General features: G+C 29.7%; 1 protein-coding gene across 1 annotated transcript; it reads right to left on the bottom strand.

Moving 5' to 3' along the window:
- Positions 1–1,357: 1,357 nt before the first annotated feature.
- LOC123910573 (protein PELPK2-like) lies at positions 1,358–2,107 on the bottom strand. Its single transcript, XM_045961731.1, has one exon. The coding sequence runs from the start codon at positions 2,026–2,028 to the stop codon at positions 1,591–1,593; it is 438 nt and encodes a 145-aa protein (XP_045817687.1). The 5' UTR covers positions 2,029–2,107; the 3' UTR covers positions 1,358–1,590.
- Positions 2,108–19,350: the final 17,243 nt, after the last annotated feature.

The raw sequence follows: 19,350 nt of genomic DNA, 5'->3' as shown, positions 1-19,350 counted from the left end.
CATGCCCTATAGGCCATGGCTGCCATTGGCTTTAAATTATGAGTTATGACAGAGACTACTGATAATTTATGCTTAATGATTCTGCAAATTCATGCAATGCCTCGTCAATTAGACTACATTTGTCTTCTGTGAAGCATACTTGTACCAAATTATTCACGAGGATTGGTGGCTGTATGCGGGAGAAGGGGGAAAGTTCAGGCGATGAATCTTTTTCAGATAGAAGTGTGTATTTGGATGCACTATGAGATTTGAAAAGTGAGTTTCCTATAACCCAGTAGGATTTTGGTTTGTTTGGTTAATTTGTATCATAATTGAGTTTGCCTCGTCCAAGTTTGACTATAACGAAATTTTGACGAATTCATGTGATTCACATCAAATTTGTTTTTTAATGTAAAAACATAGTAACATGCATCACTTTATTTGACTCTATTTTAACCAAATTAATGTTGCACAATTGATTTCATTCACTCACATCTGCACCAATTACTGATAGATTGGTTGCTTGACATTATAGATATAGTGATAGGGTGGCCTCTTTTCTCTTGTAGCTTTCTTTATCCATCAATTAATCCATAACTCCAATTAGCCATAACTCACTTTGGTTTGGATCTATTGTGAGATAAGAATTAAGTTGATTATTACAAGCATAGACTAGATAAGGATGCAGCCTCAAGAATATATGAAATACATACTCAAATGTCTGATGCATTTTTAGTTAGAATATATGGTGGGTGTGTTAATAGACCGTGCACCTTTCATTTTTACTCAAAATTTAGATTTACTTTTAAGAGTTAATATTTGACATTTCTTGCTTAATTGATCCCTATAATCGTCAATCTTGCATTATGAGTGTTGATTCGTCAATATTTGACAGTAACCTGTTGAACAACTCAAAAAAATGTATATCTGTTAGGAAGATTTTTCTGCACTATGAGTGAAACGTGCTATATGGGAAGCCGAAAGGGTCCGAGAACTGAGAAGTGTGTACTGTTCTTATATATGTTTAACCACCTGTTTTGACGATTAGCAATTCATAATCCATAATTTTTTATATTGTTATCATAATTTCTCATGTTACTGGATACTGTTCTTTTATAACCTGCGCATTGCACTGTTGTATAACTGGTAGTAATGTAAGAAAGTAATAAAACTATATCTATATCTATATCTATTGCATGCATTCCATGTTCTAGAGAGAGTACAAAGTCTGAACAAGGGAAAGTGTGTTGAGGAATGGTGGGGAGAAGAGCAGGGAAATGGTGGGGAGTGGTGAAAGTATGTCTGAAATGTTGTATAAATCATATATAGTCAAGAAAAAATATTTTGAAATTAATATATTATGCATTATAACCATCCATATTTAAACACTATGAAATATAACATTTATATTATAAAGTGTACACTATAACAATAGATCTCCAAATACATAAAGTAATGAATAAAGGGAATACAATCCCATGCACACAAGTATGAAGAAAAATGAAAAATAAAGATCACACGCACACAAACAAAAACTAATAATCCCAAACAACAAATGAACAATGTATAATATGTTAAATGAATCTATAAAACACTTGACATGAACTTCATTCAAGGGCTAGTTTTTGAAGGTGGTGGAGTAAAGAAGGGGAATGATGGTAAAGTGATTGGAATTGTAGTAGGAAAGTTTGGAAGTGGTGGAAGAGTGAATTGTGGAATAGTTGGAATGGTACTAGGAATTGATGGCTGAGTAGGTTTTGGTAATGTTGGGATTGTAGGCAAAGGTGGAACATTTGCTTGAGGCAATGTTGGAATTGTTGGCAAAGGTGGAACTTTTCCTTGAGGTAGTGTTGGAATTGTTGGCAAAGGTGGAACCTTTCCTTGAGGTAATGTTGGAACTGTTGGCAAAGGTGGCAGTGTTGGTTTTGGAAGTGTTGGTGTAGTTGGATTTGATGTTTGTAGAAGATTACGAGCTGCTAGGCTAATGTTCATGCTTGAGAAGGAAATAGCAATGAAAATTGCTAAAATGAAGGAACTATAAGAGGCCATGGTAAAAGGTTTTGGTTTGTGATTAATTTTTAGTAGATTTTACTATGAGTTGATTAGTTTGTATATTTATGAGATTAGTGGAAGGTCTTTTATAGATATCATTGTTGAGTTTTTTCCATGTTGGTTTAGCTAATTAACCTTCATTTGGTGATGGTAGTTGGATAGTATAAACACAATGGAGACCCAAAAGTTGGACATCCAATTTTTTGAATGGTTTGAAGTAGAGTAGAATAGGAGTTTACTTGTGTGGATTTCCAATGTGTTTGGTAATCAACAATGAGATGATTAATGGAAAAATTATATAAGCACTAGAATCTACCTATGAGGTTGAGTCTAAAGAAAGAAATAAGTTTTCTAATATCTGACTGTTTTGTACTAGTTAAAGTGTATCTTTGGTTCTTTACATTTATTTATTTAAAGTTTTAATTTGGTCCTCTATATTAAAAAAGTTTTGAGTTAATCCTTTGCCTTATCAATGCTGTTACAATAAACTAGTTATTTTTAGTCAAATTTATGTTTAAGACATTCATGTAGCTCATAGAGTCACGTAAGTGATAACTTAAGGGGACGTTACGTGGAAGTTATAGATGGAATTAACTCAAAATTTGACGGAAATGATGAATTTATGATGTTATTAGTAACAGAAAATACCAACTTAAAACTTTTTAAACAAAGAGAACCAATTTGATCGACCATGATTACCTCATGTGTGGAGAGAACATGTGAAAAACACACAAAAAAAAAAAAAGAAGAAGAAAACTTACTTTATTTTGGGAATTGATTTTGGAGAGGGAGGGAAAACTTTTTTTTTTTTTTTTTTATATTAAGAACACACTATAAAATGTGTTTTAAAATAATTTAATGGTGATTAAAGTATTATATGATCTTTTTATCAGATTTTTTGTTCAATTATTTATATATCTAAATATAGACTTAAGCCTCTCAAAACTAACTCAAACCTAAATTACCACTACTAGTACCGGTATACACAACCACAATTCATAAAGCTTAATTGAATAATTTTTAATAAGTCTTTTCAGGAGAACTTTTAATAATTTTAAACAAAAAATTGTACAATTACATGGCACACATACACAATTGAAGAAAAATAACTTAGCTTTACAATTGCGTATTTCGCCAATTGAAGATGTACAAAAGTCTGATTATTTGCAATCTGCTCAATGACTTTTCACATTAATTAATTGGTTCTATTTTTCTACTTTTTTTATAAGCCTATTTTTTTAATTGATTTCATCTTAAATCGGCCTTCTAATTAATTATTCATTTAATTTTTTCCTTTTATTTTATAATAATTGACGGTGTTTCGTACCGAGTTCAAGTTCAAATCTTTCAATGGACTCTATAACGAATATGTATGCTAAATGGCGATGATTTCTCTTTTCACCCCCAGATTTCTCTTTTCGTGCATCAAATTTCAGAAAACCTTTTCCAAATTTTAAAATTTACACTGAAAAAAAACTTCGCAAAACATTTTATGAAATTTTCTACATGTTTTGCATGAAAAGAAAAACTTGGGGGTGAAAAGAGAAATCATCCTAAAGGGTTGCATTATCAAAACACCCAAGCAAATCCGCTCAGCACATCATCACCATGTGATCATCAAGATCAGATGAGGATTTACATATTGTGTCGCAGCGCACTCAACAACTTAGTCATCTATAAATAAGCATTTTCACATAAAAAACATATGTTCACTCTATTTTGAATCTGACCAAGAATTATTTCCACGAAAAATTGATCTTGGATTCTTCCGAATAGCTCCTCTTAATAGAAGTTCATTAATCACTTGAACGCAATATATATCTTGATTTAACACGTACGAATTCTAATCAAGTATTGATTGAAGTTTACGAAGACCCAACTAGTTTTTCTTTTTCTTCCCAAGTTGAATTAAGAGATAAAACATTTTGTCTCTTATTGAAGATTGAATCCACATCCACATAAAGAAATTGGTATAGAATAATGTAATCAGGTGAACATGAAAATGTAATGTTGTCCCTATATGAACAATTACAAAATTTAAATGGCTTTTTTAGGGATTGGCCATGTGATTAATATTTTGTGGTCATGTGGTTAAATACCTTAACCAGAACAGATAGATTTTATGTGAATTACTTTTACTATTTTTTTTTTCAGTTTTGTTACTGGTTATTATTAGATTGATCTATAAAGTATACAAATGATAAAAAATTGAGTGCATAAGCAATTTTCATGTTGAGAAAAAAGTTCTAGGTTTGAGTTTTGGTAGTGTATTTGAAGGGAGATAAACATAAATAATTTTTGAAGTGCTCTTTAAACCTTGATTATTTTTTTTATCTTAGACCGAGACATCGTCCTCCCATCCAAAATACAATTCTTGATATGATATGAATCAATCAAACTAATAATTGATTTTTATTTTTTACAAATTAACAATTATGTCCTTCAAATTGTAAAACGACCCACAATTAAATTCAACTGTTCGTTACCATGACATAATAAGTTAATTCCAGATCATTGTCATGGAAAAAGAATAAAATAGTTGAGCAAAATGCCAGGAGTTAGGTTCTCAATTTTTTCTATCCTATATAGGAGTACATGATAGTGATGTGGAATCTAAATCAAGTGTCACATCATATTTTCTAACAATTAATGAACTTAACTAATAAATCTTGGAAAATGTTAACTTGTGCCCTTAAGGCACATTTTAATGAGATAAATGTGGAAATATGCTCTTGAAAATTGTGTAATCAGCTCTTTTAACATTTAATATTTTGTATCATTAAATGCTAAATTTCTATATTTAGGTATCTTATCATGTGCCCTTAGGGCACATGTTAACATGACCCATAAATCTTTTTCGCTTCACATGTTACAATTTTAAAGACAAAATTGCTAATTTGTAAAATTGAAGGATTGATTTTTTTACTTTCATTTTTTTTACTTCGAAGGACTCATTTTGTTTTTTTTTCTTTCATTTTTTTTACTTCGAAGGACTCATTTTGTTAGTAATCACATTATTAGTGAAAACTATCTACGGAAATTACCAATGACTAATATCTATTGAAAAAACAGACTATATTTAGTAGAGTATTAATTTCTTTTTATTCACAATTTTTTTCATCCACAAAATTTGGACATAAAACGTTATTTAAGATATTCAAGTTTCTTTTCATCCGGACCAATATAATGTTAGTAGTCTATTTTTTTTTTGACAAAATGTTAGTAGTCTATTGTTATAGAGTATTAAATAAAAAAACTATTTACAAAGATGTATGTTAAATTAATTTTTTTAAGTATTAAATGAAAATAACTATATATTTACAATGTGTTTAGTCTGTATGATTTTTTTAAAGTGTTTCTTATAAAAATGACCGGATGAAGTACAAATCATGGTGACTATTCATACCACATAATTCCTTGCATGGTATGATGAGAAAAGATATATACGAAATTAACTATATATAATAAACAATAGCTACATAGGCCACATATTTAATATGATACGTATTCATATCATATCATATTAATAATAAAGTACAAATGAAACCCCCAACAGGATCACCTTTAAATGAGGCTTTACCCCTCTTATGTAACAAAAAAAAACACCCTTTAAAGTTTAAATGACATAAACCAAATTTTAACAAATACATAAACAGTACAAAAAACTAGAATTCATCAACATTGGGTACTTATGGTATAAGCCCTCCAGGCACACCGGGAATGGTTATGGTTGGCAATGTTGGCAAAGTTGGTAGTGTTGGGAGTGTTGGCAGTGTTGGCAATGTTGGGAGAGTAGGTAGTGTTGGCAAGGTAACTTTGGAAATTTCATGTATCTTTTGAAGGTTACGTGCACCTTCAACATTTGTCATTGATGAAAATGCTATAAGTAGAAGAAGTGGTAAAATGAATGACCAAAAATTCATGGAAGCCATTTGTTTGAGCTTAATACTATTGGTCTATGATAATAGTTTTGGTATACTTGAGGTAATGATTTATATTTTGTGTTTTGTGGACTTTTATAGACAAAGTTGTGTACTATCATGCATGTGATTGTTTGTGAGGATTAGTATTGTATGTTTGAGAATTTTCTATGGTATAGTCAAACATATACCTTATGAATAATTCAATTTTTTAGATATACATCATGTGATTCACATCAATGTAATTACAATAATTGATTTTTGTTCTCATATGCAAGAAGCTTAATTTAGTTTTATGGCTGCAAATAATTTTTGACTTTTGAGGAATGTAATTCCAAAATTAATGTCGATTGTATGTCGACTAGCGTTGTGGATTATGCAAGGCCAATAAGATTATGATCTTTGGACCTCCAATTTCTTTTAGTAAATTTAAGTTTATTCCAAAATTAAAGTCGACTGGATGTATATGTCGATTAGGGTTGTGGATTATGCAAGGCAAATAATTTTTTTTAATATATCATTTCCTCCGTTCTTTTTTATTTGTCGTTTTATATTTTTGCACATATGTCAATGCATAACTTTGATCATTAATCTTTTTTCCAAAAAAAAAAAAATTTGATCATTAATATCTTTAATTATCTTTTATAAAAAATTATGAAAATTTTATATTTTGAAAATAATCGTCAAGATAAATTGAACAACATCTTATACGCTAAATCCGCAAGAAATGAGTCCTAAGTGTGAAATCTGCAGAAAATCTGTGAATATTTTTTTGCAGAAAAATAGTAAATTTCTAGTAGTGTACGTCTCTATGACTTTTTACATTGATTAATTGATTCTATTTTTTATAATTGATTTCATCTTAAGTCGGCCTTCTAATTAATTATTTATTTAACTTTTTCCTTCTTTTTTTTAACAAAACCTTTTTTTACTTTTATTTTATAATTGATAGTTATTTGTATTAATTCAAGTCCAAATTTTTCAATGGACTCTACAATAAAGGCGTAAGGCAATGGAGCTTATCTGAACTCAACAAATCCGCTCAATACATCATCATCATGTGATCAAGATCATATGATGATTTAAAAATTGTGTTGAATAGCCTTCAACAACTTAGTAATCTATAAATAAGCATTTTCACACAAAAAAATGTAATGTTGTCCTTATTATTGAATTAAGAATAATGTAATGACGTGAACATGAAAATGTAATGTCGCTATATGAACAATTACAAAATTTAAATGGCTTTTTATAGGTATTGGCCATGTGTAAACAAAGGGTCCTAAATATTCAGAGTCTCGTACTCAAATAGAGCGATCTAGTCAGCGACTCAATCTAATAAAGTTCAGTTGTGATTAAAATCTGCAGCAAAATTTTCCTATAACTCTTTTCTCATTCTTCTCAAAACATGATGCTTGATTGATAAACAATAAACCCCTCCGCACTAAAAGTAAAAAACTTAATTTCTTGACCATATTATCCTTACTTCTTTTTCCTGTTATAAATTTTGAGTATTATCGTATTAGTGATTAAAAATCATAAAAAATGGATCATTTACAAAACCGATCTTCTCTAAAACCAAACAAAATGGAAATATCTATATGGGTTGCAAAATTTGGGCCCATGTCAAATTTGGGATTATCTCAATTCTTGTTTTATTAAAAGTTGCAATAATCCCATATACATTTGATCGTGTTCTTGTTGAGGTTGATTATCAAATCTCACATCGCTCAGTTTCTTAAATAAAGAAGATCGTTAAAAAATTAGTTATTGGAGAAGTCTCACATCGCTTAAAGTGGTGAAGCATGGGGAAATCAAGATTATATATTAGACCTAACTTTTTTGTTTTTGGATGCACCCATCAGTGTCACTTTAACCTTATATCTGACTTTTTGTTTTTCTCTTATACTCTTTTATTAGTGTGTTGTGAGATGTAGTTAGATATTTGTTGTTGGTATAGTAGAGGCCGCAAGGTGGTTGAGGGTAGTCTGTGTTGTAACAATTTACACATAATGTTTATTCTCTGGTTGTCGATTTTGACAACAGCCGTGATTTTTTCTCATGTTTTGGAGTTTTCACGTCATATTCATGTGTTGTGATTATTTTCTTTTATTTTCTCTATTTCTATTTTACCCAACAATTATATCAACTCTTCCTTTTCTTTATATCATTGTTAACTTCATCATCATAACCATTGCAGCTTCTTCAAGCTATGGTTTATTATACAAATTCAATATGATACATATTCATATTCATAATGAAGTACAAATGAAACCCCCAACCCAACAGAAAAACACTTAAATGACATAAACCAAATTTTAACAAACACATAAACAGTATAAAGTACTAGAATTCATCAACATTAGGTACTTATGGTATAGACACTCCAGGCACACCAGAAATGATTGGAATGGTTGTAAGTGCTGGCAAAGCAGGCAGTGCTGCCAAAGCAGGCAGTGCTGGCAGTGCTGGCAATGCAGGCAGAGCAGGTAGTGCTGGCAAGTCAAGTTTGGACACTTCATGTATCTTTTGAAAGTTACGTGCACCTTCAACATTTGTCATTGATGAAAATACTATAAGTAGAAGTGCTAAAATGAATGACCAAAAATTCATGGAAGCCATTTTTTTTGAGCTAAAGAGCTTAATACTATTGGTCTATGATAATAGTTTTGGTATACTTGAGATAATGATTTATATTTAATGTGTTTTGTGGGCTTAAATTTATAGACAAAGTTGTGTACTATCATGCATGTGATTGTTTGTGAGGATTAGTATTGTATGGTTTGGGACTTTTCTATGGTATAATCAAACATATACCTTGAATATGGATAGTTTAATTTTTTAGATATATACATCATGTGATTCATATCAATGTAATAATAATTGATTTTTCGTTCTCTTCTGCAAGTAGTTTTAGTTTAATGGCTGCAAGGCCTAAATTATGCAAGGCCAATAAAATTATGATCTTTGGACCTCCAATTTTTTTTAGTAAATTGAAGTTTATTCCAAAATTAAAGTCGACTAGGGTTGTGCATTATGCAAGGCAAATAATTTTTTTTAATATAAAAGAAAATTAGAGGTTGACTAATTTGTAATTAATTGGTGCACAATTTTCATACTCCTAATTAAGAAGAATTTGGCAAATATAAAAAGTTATGTCAGATTTATCAACTTTTTTTTACTTGAAAATTTTAAATTTTTATTATGGATGAATATTTGATATAATGTTTTGTTTGCTTAAATTTAAGATATGCATATGGATTTTACTATAGATAATCTAAGAGACTTTGATTCTGTTTGGCTAGCATAATAAGCTAGCTTACAGCTTATGTCTTATAGCTTATAATTTAAAAGACTTGTTTGCTAACAGTTTTCATCATGAGCTTATAACTTATTTTACTATATTATAACTTATTTTTCAAACGCTATTTCAAATAGCTTAATAAACATAGATAGTTATTTGTATTGATCCAAGTCCAAATCTTTCAATGGACTCTACAACAAAGGCATATGCTAAAAATTTAGATTTCCTCCATTTATTATTAGAACACTCATCGTCATTTGCATGTGATCAAGATCAGGTGATGATTTAAAAATTATGTTGAATAGCCTTCAAGGACTTGTAGTCTATAAATAAGCATCTTCACACAAAAATAAAATAAAAATGCACTCTATATATTTTGAATCTGGCCAAGAATTGTTTACGGTAGAAATTGAATTTGGATTCTTCCAAATAATTCATCATAATAGAAGTTCATTAACTACTTGAACACAATATCTTGCGTGCGGATTCTAATCATGTATTGATTGAAGTTTACTAGGTCCAACTAGTTTCTTTTTTTCTTCTCAAGTTGAATTAAGAGTTAAAGCATTTTGTCTATTATTGAAGATTGAATCCACATCCGTAGAATAATGTGTGTTGTCCCTATAGAATTAAGAATAATGTAATCACGTGAACATGAAAATGTAATGTTGTCCCTATATGAGCAATTAAAAGATTTGAATGGCTTTTTGTAGGGATTGGCCATGTGATTAATATTTTATGGCCATATATTATTTTTTTAAAATTTCCAAGACGTTTGCGGCGGCCAAGGCTGACAATACTGACTGGGCGAATTTTAAGGCGTGTACAGCTGTTTTTTTTTTTTTTTTAATTCTTGCATAGGTAGTGGCGGCCTGGACCGCCGGTAATTGAAAAGACAATTACAGACGGCCAGGACCGCCAGTAAATGTTTCGTTCGCACACTTTTATGGCGGTCTGGACCGCCACTAATAGAAAACCCAGTTTCTGACGGCCAGGTCCGCCAGTAAGTTTAAATTTTGTTGTTTAAATAATATTTGTTTAATTTGTGGCGGTTTTTTATACTTATTGGGGGCTTAGGCCGCCAGTAAGCTACAGAGGGCCAAAACCGTCAGTAATTTCCGCCGGTAAATGAATGTTTTCTTGTAGTGTATGGTTAAATATGTTAACTAGATAAATTTTCGGTATAAACAAAGTGTCCTAAATATTTAGAGTCACGAACTCAAATAGAGCGATCTAGTCCTAAATAATGAATTTATGATGTTATTAGTAACATAAGATACCAACTTAAAATTTTTTAAACAAAGAGAACCAATTTGATCGACCATGATTACCTCATGTGTGGAGAGAACATGTGAAAAACACAAAAAAAAAAAAAAGAAGAAGAAAACTTACTTTATTTTGGGAATTGATTTTGGAGAGGGAGGGAAAACTTACTTTTTTTTATATTAAGAACACACTATAAAATGTATTTTAAAATAATTTAATTGTGATTAAAGTATTATATGATCTTTTTATCAGATTTTTTGTTCAATTATTTATATATCTAAATATAGGCTTAAGCCTCTCAAAACTAACTCAAACCTAAATTACCACTACTAGTACCGGTATACACAACCACAATTCATAAAGCTTAATTGAATAATATTTAATAAGTCTTTTCAGGAGAAATTTTAATAATTTTAAACAAAAAATTGTACAATTACATGGCACACATACACAATTGAAGAAAAATAACTTAGCTTTACAATTGCGTATTTCGCCAATTGAAGATGTACAAAAGTCTGGTTATTTGCAATCTGCTCAATGACTTTTCACATTAATTAATTGGTTCTATTTTTCTACTTTTTTTATAAGCCTATTTCTTTAATTGATTTCATCTTAAATCGGCCTTCTAATTAATTATTAATAATTTAATTTTTTCCTTTTATTTTATAATAATTGACGGTGTTTCGTACCGAGTTCAAGTTCAAATCTTTCAATGGACTCTATAACGAATGTGTATGTTAAAGGGCGATGATTTCTCTTTTCGCCCCCAGATTTCTCTTTTCGTGCATCAAATTTCAGAAAACCTTTTCCAAATTTTAAAATTTACACTGAAAAAAAACTTTGAAAAACATTTTCTGAAATTTTCTACATGTTTTGCATGAATAGAAAAACTTGGGGGTGAAAAGAGAAATCATCCTAAAGGACTGCATTATCAAAACACCCAAGCAAATCCGCTCAACACATCATCACCATGTGATCATCAAGATCAGATGAGAATTTACAAATTGTGTCGAATAGCCTTCAACGCACTCAACAACTTAGTCATCTATAAATAAGCATCTTCACATAAAAAACATATGTTCACTCTATTTTGAATCTGACCAAGAATTATTTCCACGAGAAATTGATCTTGAATTCTTCCGAATAGCTCCTCTTAATAAAAATTCATTAATCACTTAAACGCAATATATATCTTGATTTAACACGTACGAATTCTAATCAAGTATTGATTGAAGTTTCCGAAGACCCAACTAGTTTCTCTTTTTCTTCCAAGTTGAATTAAGAGATAAAACATTTTGTCTCTTTTTTTTTTTTTTGAAACGGACATTTTGTCTCTTATTGAAGATTGAATCCACATCCACATAAAGAAATTGGTATAGAATAATGTAATCAGGTGAACATGAAAATGTAATGTTGTCCCTATATGAACAATTACAAAATTTAAATGGCTTTTTTAGGGATTGGCCATGTGATTAATATTTTGTGGTCATGTGGTTAAATACCTTAGCCAGAACAGATAGATTTTATGTGAATTACTTTTACTAATTTTTTTCAGTTTTGTTACTGGTTATTATTAGATTGATCTATAAAGTATACAAATGATAAAAAATTGAGTGCATAAGCAATTTTCATGTTGAGAAAAAAGTTCTAGGTTTGAGTTTTGGTAGTGTATTTGAAGGGAGATAAACATAAATAATTTTTGAAGTGCTCTTTAAACCTTGATTATTTTTTTTATCTTAGACCGAGACATCGTCCTCCCATCCAAAATACAATGTTATTCTTGATATGATATGAATCAATCAAACTAATAATTGATTTTTATTTTTTACAAATTAACAATTATGTCCTTCAAATTGTAAAACGACCCACAATTAAATTCAAATTGTAAAACGACCCACAATTAAATTGTACATGTCGACTAGGGTTGTGCATTATGCAAGGCAAATAATTTTTTTTAATATAAAAGAAAATTAAAGGTTGACTAATTTGTAATTAATTGGTGCACAATTTTCATACTCCTAAATAAGAAGAATTTGGCAAATATAAAAAGTTATGTCAGATGTTTATCAACTTTTTTTTACTTGAAAATTTTAAATTTTTATTATGGATGAATATTTGATATATATAATGTTTTGTTTGCTTAAATTTAAGATATGCATATGGATTTTACTATAGATAATCTAAGAGACTTTGATTCTGTTTGGCTAGCACAATAAGCTAGCTTATAGCTTATGTCTTATAACTTATAATTTAAAAGACTTATTTGCTAACAGTTTTCATCATGAGCTTATAGCTTATTTTACTAGCTTATAATTTATTTTTCAAACGCTATTTCAAATAGCTTAATAAACATAGATAGTTATTTGTATTGATCCAAGTCCAAATCTTTCAATGGACTCTACAACAAAGGCATATGCTAAAAATTTAGATTTCCTCCATTTATTATTAGAACACTCATCGTCATTTGCATGTGATCAAGATCAGGTGATGATTTAAAAATTATGTTGAATAGCCTTCAAGGACTAGTAGTCTATAAATAAGCATCTTCACACACAAAAAAAAAAATGCACTCTATATAATTTGAATCTGGCCAAGAATTGTTTACGGTAGAAATTGAATTTGGATTCTTCCAAATAATTCATTTTAATAGAAGTTCATTAACCCCTTGAACACAATATCTTGCATGCGGATTCTAATCATGTATTGATTGAAGTTTACTAGGTCCAACTAGTTTCTTTTTTTCTTCTCAAGTTGAATTAAGAGTTAAAGCATTTTGTCTATTATTGAAGATTGAATCCACATCCGTAGAATAATGTAGTGTTGTCCCTATAGAATTAAGAATAATGTAATCACGTGAACATGAAAATGTAATGTTGTCCCTATATGAGCAATTAAAAGATTTGAATGGATTGGCCATGTGATTAATATTTTATGGCCATATATTATTTTTTAAAAATTTCCAAGACGTTTGCGGCGGCTAAGGCCGACAATACTCACTGGGCGAATTTTACGCCGTGTACAGCTGTTTTTTTTTTTAAAAAAATTCTTGCATAGGTAGTGGCAGCCTGGACCGCCGGTAATTGAAAAGACAATTACAGACGGCCAGGACCGCCAGTAAATGTTTCGTTCGCACACTTTTATGGCGGCCTGGACCGCCACTAATAGAAAACCCAGTTTCTGGCGACCAGGTCCGCCAGTAAGTTTAAATTTTGTTGTTTAAATAATATTTGTTTAGTTTGTGGCGGTTTTTTATACTTATTGTGGGCTTAGGCCGCCAGTAAGCTACAGAGGGCCAAAACCGCTAGTAATTTCCGCCGGTAAATGAATGTTTTCTTGTAGTGTATGGTTAAATATGTTAAATATGTTAACTAGATAAAATTTCTTGAGTGCATAAGCAATTTTCATGTTGAGAAAAAAGTTCTAGGTTTGAGTTTTGGTAGTGTATTTGAAGGGAGATAAAGATAAATAATTTTTGAAGTGCTCTTTAAACCTTGATTGTATTTTTTTTGTCTTAGACCGAGACATCGTCCTCCCATCCAAAATACAATGTTATTCTTGATATGATATGAATCAATCAAACTAATAATTGATTTTTATTTTTTACAAATTAACAATTATGTCCTTCAAATTGTAAAACGACCCACAATTAAATTCAACCGTTTGTTACCATGACATAATAAGTTAAATTCCAGATCATTGTCATGCAAAGAATAAAATAGTTGAGCAAAATGCCAGGAGTAAGGTTCTCAATTTTTTCTATCCTATATAGGAGTACATGATAGTGATGTGGAATCTAAATCAAGTGTCACATCATATTTTTTAACAATTAATGAACTTAACTAATCAATCTTTTTCGCTTCACATGTTACAATTTTAAAGACAAAATTGCTAATTTGTAAAATTGAAGGATTAATTTTTTTACTTTCATTTTTTTTACTTGGAAGGACTCATTTTGTTTTTTTTTCTTTCATTTTTTTTACTTCGAAGGACTCATTTTGTTAGTAATCACATTATTGGTGAAAACTATCTACGGAAACTACCAATGACTAATATCTATTGAAAAAACAGACTATATTTAGTAGAGTATTAATTCCTTTTTATTCACAATTTTTTTCATCCACAAAATTTGGACATAAAACCTTATTTAAGATATTCAAGTTTCTTTTCATCCGGACCAATATAATGTTAGTAGTCTATTTTTTTTTGACAATATTGTTATAGAGTATTAAATAAAAAAACTATTTACAAAGATGTATGTTAAATTAATTTTTTAAAGTATTAAATGAAAATAACTATATATTTACAATGTGTTTAGTCTGTATGATTTTTTTAAAGTGTTTCTTATAAAAATGACCGGAGGAAGTACAAATGATGGTGACTATTCATACCACATAATTCCTTGCATGGTATGATGAGAAAAGATATATTCGAAATTAACTATATATAATAAACAATAGCTACATAGGCCACATATTTAATATGATACGTATTCATATCATATCATATTAATAATAAAGTACAAATGAAACCCCCAACAGGATCACCTTTAAATGAGGCTTTACCCCTCTTTTGTAACAAAAAAAAACACCCTTTAAAGTTTAAATGACATAAACCAAATTTTAATAAATACATAAACAGTACAAAAAACTAGAATTCATCAACATTGGGTACTTATGGTATAAGTACTCCAGGCAGACCGGGAATGGTTATGGTTGGCAATGTTGGCAAAGTTGGTAGTGTTGGGAGTGTTGGCAGTGTTGGTAGTGTTGGCAATGTTGGGAGAGTAGGTAGTGTTGGCAAGGTAACTTTGGAAATTTCAAAATAAATGTCGATTGTATGTCGACTAGCGTTGTGGATTATGCAAGGCCAATAAGATTATGATTTTTGGACCTCCAATTTCTTTTAGTAAATTTAAGTTTATTCCAAAATTAAAGGCGACTGGATGTATATGTCGACTAGGGTTGCGGATTATGCAAGGAAAATAATTATTTTTTTAATATATCATTCCCTCCGTTCCTTTTTATTTGTCGTTTTATATTTTTGCACATATGTCAATGCACAACTTTGATCATTAATCTTTCTTCAAAAAAAAAACTTTGATCATTAATATCTTTAATTATCTTTTATAAAAAATTATGAAAATTTTATATTTTGAAAATAATCGTCGAGACAAATTGAAACATCTTATATGCTAAATCCGCAGAAAATGAGTCCTAAGTGCGAAATCAGCAGGAAATGAGTCCTAAATGTGAAATCTGCAGAAAATCTGTGAATATTTTTTTGCTGAAAAATAGTAAATTTCTAGTAGTGTTTGTATGACTTTTTACATTGATTAATTGATTCTATTTTTTATAATTGATTTCATCTTAAGTCGGCCTTCTAATTAATTATTTATTTAACTTTTTCCTTTTTTATTTTTTTTTGTTTTTTAACGAAACCTTTTTTTCCTTTTATTTTATAATTGATAGTTATTTGTATTAATTCAAGTCCAAATTTTTCAATGGACTCTACAACAACGCGTATGCTAAGAATTTAGATTTCTTTCATTTATTATTAGAACACCCAAGCAAATCCGCTCAATACATCATCATCGTGTGATCAAGATCATATGATGATTTAAAAATTGTGTTGAATAGCCTTCAACAACTTAGTAATCTATAAATAAGCATTTTCACACAAAAAAAAATGTAATATTGTCCTTATTATTGAATTAAGAATAATGTAATGACATGAACATGAAAATGTAATGTTGTCGCTATATGAACAATTACAAAATTTAAATGGCTTTTTATAGGGATTGGCCATGTGTAAACAAAATGTCCTAAATATTCAGAGTCTCGTACTCAAATAGAGCGATCTAGTCTGCGACTCAACCTAAAGTTCAGTTGTGATTATGCAAGGCCAATAAGATTATGATCTTTGGACCTCCAATTTCTTTTAGTAAATTTAAGTTTATTCCAAAATTAAAGTCGACTGGATGTATATGTCGACTAGGGTTGTGGATTATGCAAGGCAAATAATTTTTTTTAATATATCATTCCCTCCGTTCCTTTTTATTTGTCGTTTTATATTTTTGCACATATGTCAATGCATAACTTTGATCATTAATTTTTTTTCAAAAAAAAAAACTTTGATCATTAATATCTTTTATAAAAAATTATGAAAATTTTATATTTTGAAAATAATCGTCGAGATAAATTGAACAACATTTTATACGCTAAATCCGCAGGATATGAATCCTAAGTGTGAAATCTGCAGAAAATCTGTGAATATTTTTTTGCAGAAAAATAGTAAATTTCTAGTAGTGTACGTCTCTATGACTTTTTACATTGATTAATTGATTCTATTTTTTATAATTGATTTCATCTTAAGTCGGCCTTCTAATTAATTATTTATTTAACTTTTTCCTTTTTTTTTTAACAAAACCTTTTTTTACTTTTATTTTATAATTGATAGTTATTTGTATTAATTCAAGTCCAAATTTTTCAATGGACTCTACAATAAAGGCGTATGCTAAGAATTTAGATTTCTTTCATTTATTATTAGAATTAAAACACCCAAGCAAATCCGCTCAATACATCATCATCATGTGATCAAAATCAGATGATGATTTAAAAATTGTGTTGAATAGCCTTCAACGACTTAGTAATCTATAAATAAGCATTTTCACACAAAAAAAAATGTAATGTTGTCCTTATTATTGAATTAAGAATAATGTAATGACGTGAACATGAAAATGTAATGTCGCTATATGAACAATTACAAAATTTAAATGGCTTTTTATAGGGATTGGCCATGTGTAAACAAAGTGTCCTAAATATTCAGAGTCTCGTACTCAAATAGAGCGATCTAGTCAGCGACTCAATCTAAAGTTCAGTTGTGATTGAAATCTGCAGCAAAATTTTCCTATAACTCTTTTCTCATTCTTCTCAAAACATGATGCTTGATTGATAAACAATAAACCCCTCCGCACTAAAAGTAAAAAACTTAATTTCTTGACCATATTATCCTTTACTTCTTTTTCCTGTTATAAATTTTGAGTATCATCGTATCAATGTTTAAAAATCATAAAAAATGGATCTATTACAAAACCGATCTTCTCTAAAACCAAACAAAATGGAAATATCTATATGGGTTGCAAAATTTGGGCCCATGTCAATTGGGATTATCTCAATTCTTGTTTTATTAAAAGTTGCAATAATCCCATATACATTTGATCGTGTTCTTGTTGAGGTTGATTGTCAAATCTCACATCGCTCAGTTTCTTAAATAAAGAAGATCGTTAAAAAATTAGTTATTGGAGAAGTCTCACATCGCTTAAAGTGGTGAAGCATGGGGGAAATCAAAATTATATATTAGACCTAACTTTTTTGTTTTTAGATGCACCCGTCAGTGTCACTTTAACCTTATATCTGACTTTTTGTTTTCTCTTATACTCTTTTATTAGTGTGTTGTGAGGTGTAGTTAGATATTTGTTGTTGGTGTAGTAGAGGCGCAAGGTGGTTGAGGGTAGTCTGTGTTGTAACAATTTACACATAGTGTTTATTCTCTGGTTGTCGATTTTGACAACGGCCGTGATTTTTTCTCAAGTTTTGGAGTTTTCACTTCATATTCATGTGTTGTGATTATTTTCTTTTATTTTCTCTATTTCTATTTTACCCAACAATTATATCAACTCTTCCTTTTCTTTATATCATTGTTAACTTCATCATCATAACCATTGCAGCTTCTTCAAGCTATGGTTTATTATACAAATTCAATATGATACATATTCATATTCATAATGAAGTACAAATGAAACCCCCAACCCAACAGAAACACACTTAAATGACATAAACCAAATTTTAACAAACACATAAACAGTATAAAGTACTAGAATTCATCAACATTAGGTACTTATGGTATAGACACTCCAGGCACACCAGAAATGATTGGAATGGTTGTAAGTGCTGGCAAAGCAGGCAGTGCTGCAAAAGCAGGCAGTGCTGGCAATGCAGGCAGAGCAGGTAGTGCTGGCAAGTCAATTTTGGACACTTCATGTATCTTTTGAAGGTTACGTGCACCTTCAACATTTGCCATTGATGAAAATACTATAAGTAGAAGTGCTAAAATGAATGACCAAAAATTCATGGAAGCCATTTTTTTGAGCTAAAGAGCTTAATACTATTGGTCTATGATAATAGTTTTGGTATACTTGAGATAATGATTTATATTTAATGTGTTTTGTGGGCTTAAATTTATAGACAAAGTTGTGTACTATCATGCATGTGATTGTTTGTGAGGATTAGTATTGTATGGTTTGGGACTTTTCTATGGTATAATCAAACATATACCTTGAATATGGATAGTTTAATTTTTTAGATATATACATCATGTGATTCATATCAATGTAATAATAATTGATTTTTCGTTCTCTTCTGCATGCAAGTAGTTTTAGTTTAATGGCTGCAAATAAATTTTGACTTTTGAGGAATGTAATTCCAAAATTAATGTCGACTCGCGCCCTGGATTATGCAAGGCCAATAAAATTATGATCTTTGGACCTCCAATTTTTTTTAGTAAATTGAAGTTTATTCGAAAATTAAAGTCGACTGGATGTACATGTCGACTCGGGTCTAGGGTTGTGCATTATGCAAGGCAAATAATTTTTTTTAATATAAAAGAAAATTAAAGCTTGACTAATTTGTAATTAATTGGTGCACAATTTTCATACTCCTAAATAAGAAGAATTTGGCAAATATAAAAAGTTATGTCAGATGTTTATCAACTTTTTTTTACTTGAAAATTTTAAATTTTTATTATGGATGAATATTTGATATATATAATGTT

The sequence above is a fragment of the Trifolium pratense genome, linkage group LG2, assembly GCF_020283565.1.
Source record: "Trifolium pratense cultivar HEN17-A07 linkage group LG2, ARS_RC_1.1, whole genome shotgun sequence".
Taxonomy (NCBI): domain Eukaryota; kingdom Viridiplantae; phylum Streptophyta; class Magnoliopsida; order Fabales; family Fabaceae; genus Trifolium; species Trifolium pratense.
The sequence above is the reverse complement of the archived record's forward strand: the minus strand, read 5'-3'. Positions and strand labels throughout refer to the sequence as shown.

Coding starts and splice junctions, on each gene's coding strand:
- LOC123910573 (XM_045961731.1), bottom strand. CDS start 2,028: ATGGCCTCTTATAGTTCCTTCATTTTAGCAATTTTCATTGCTATTTCC.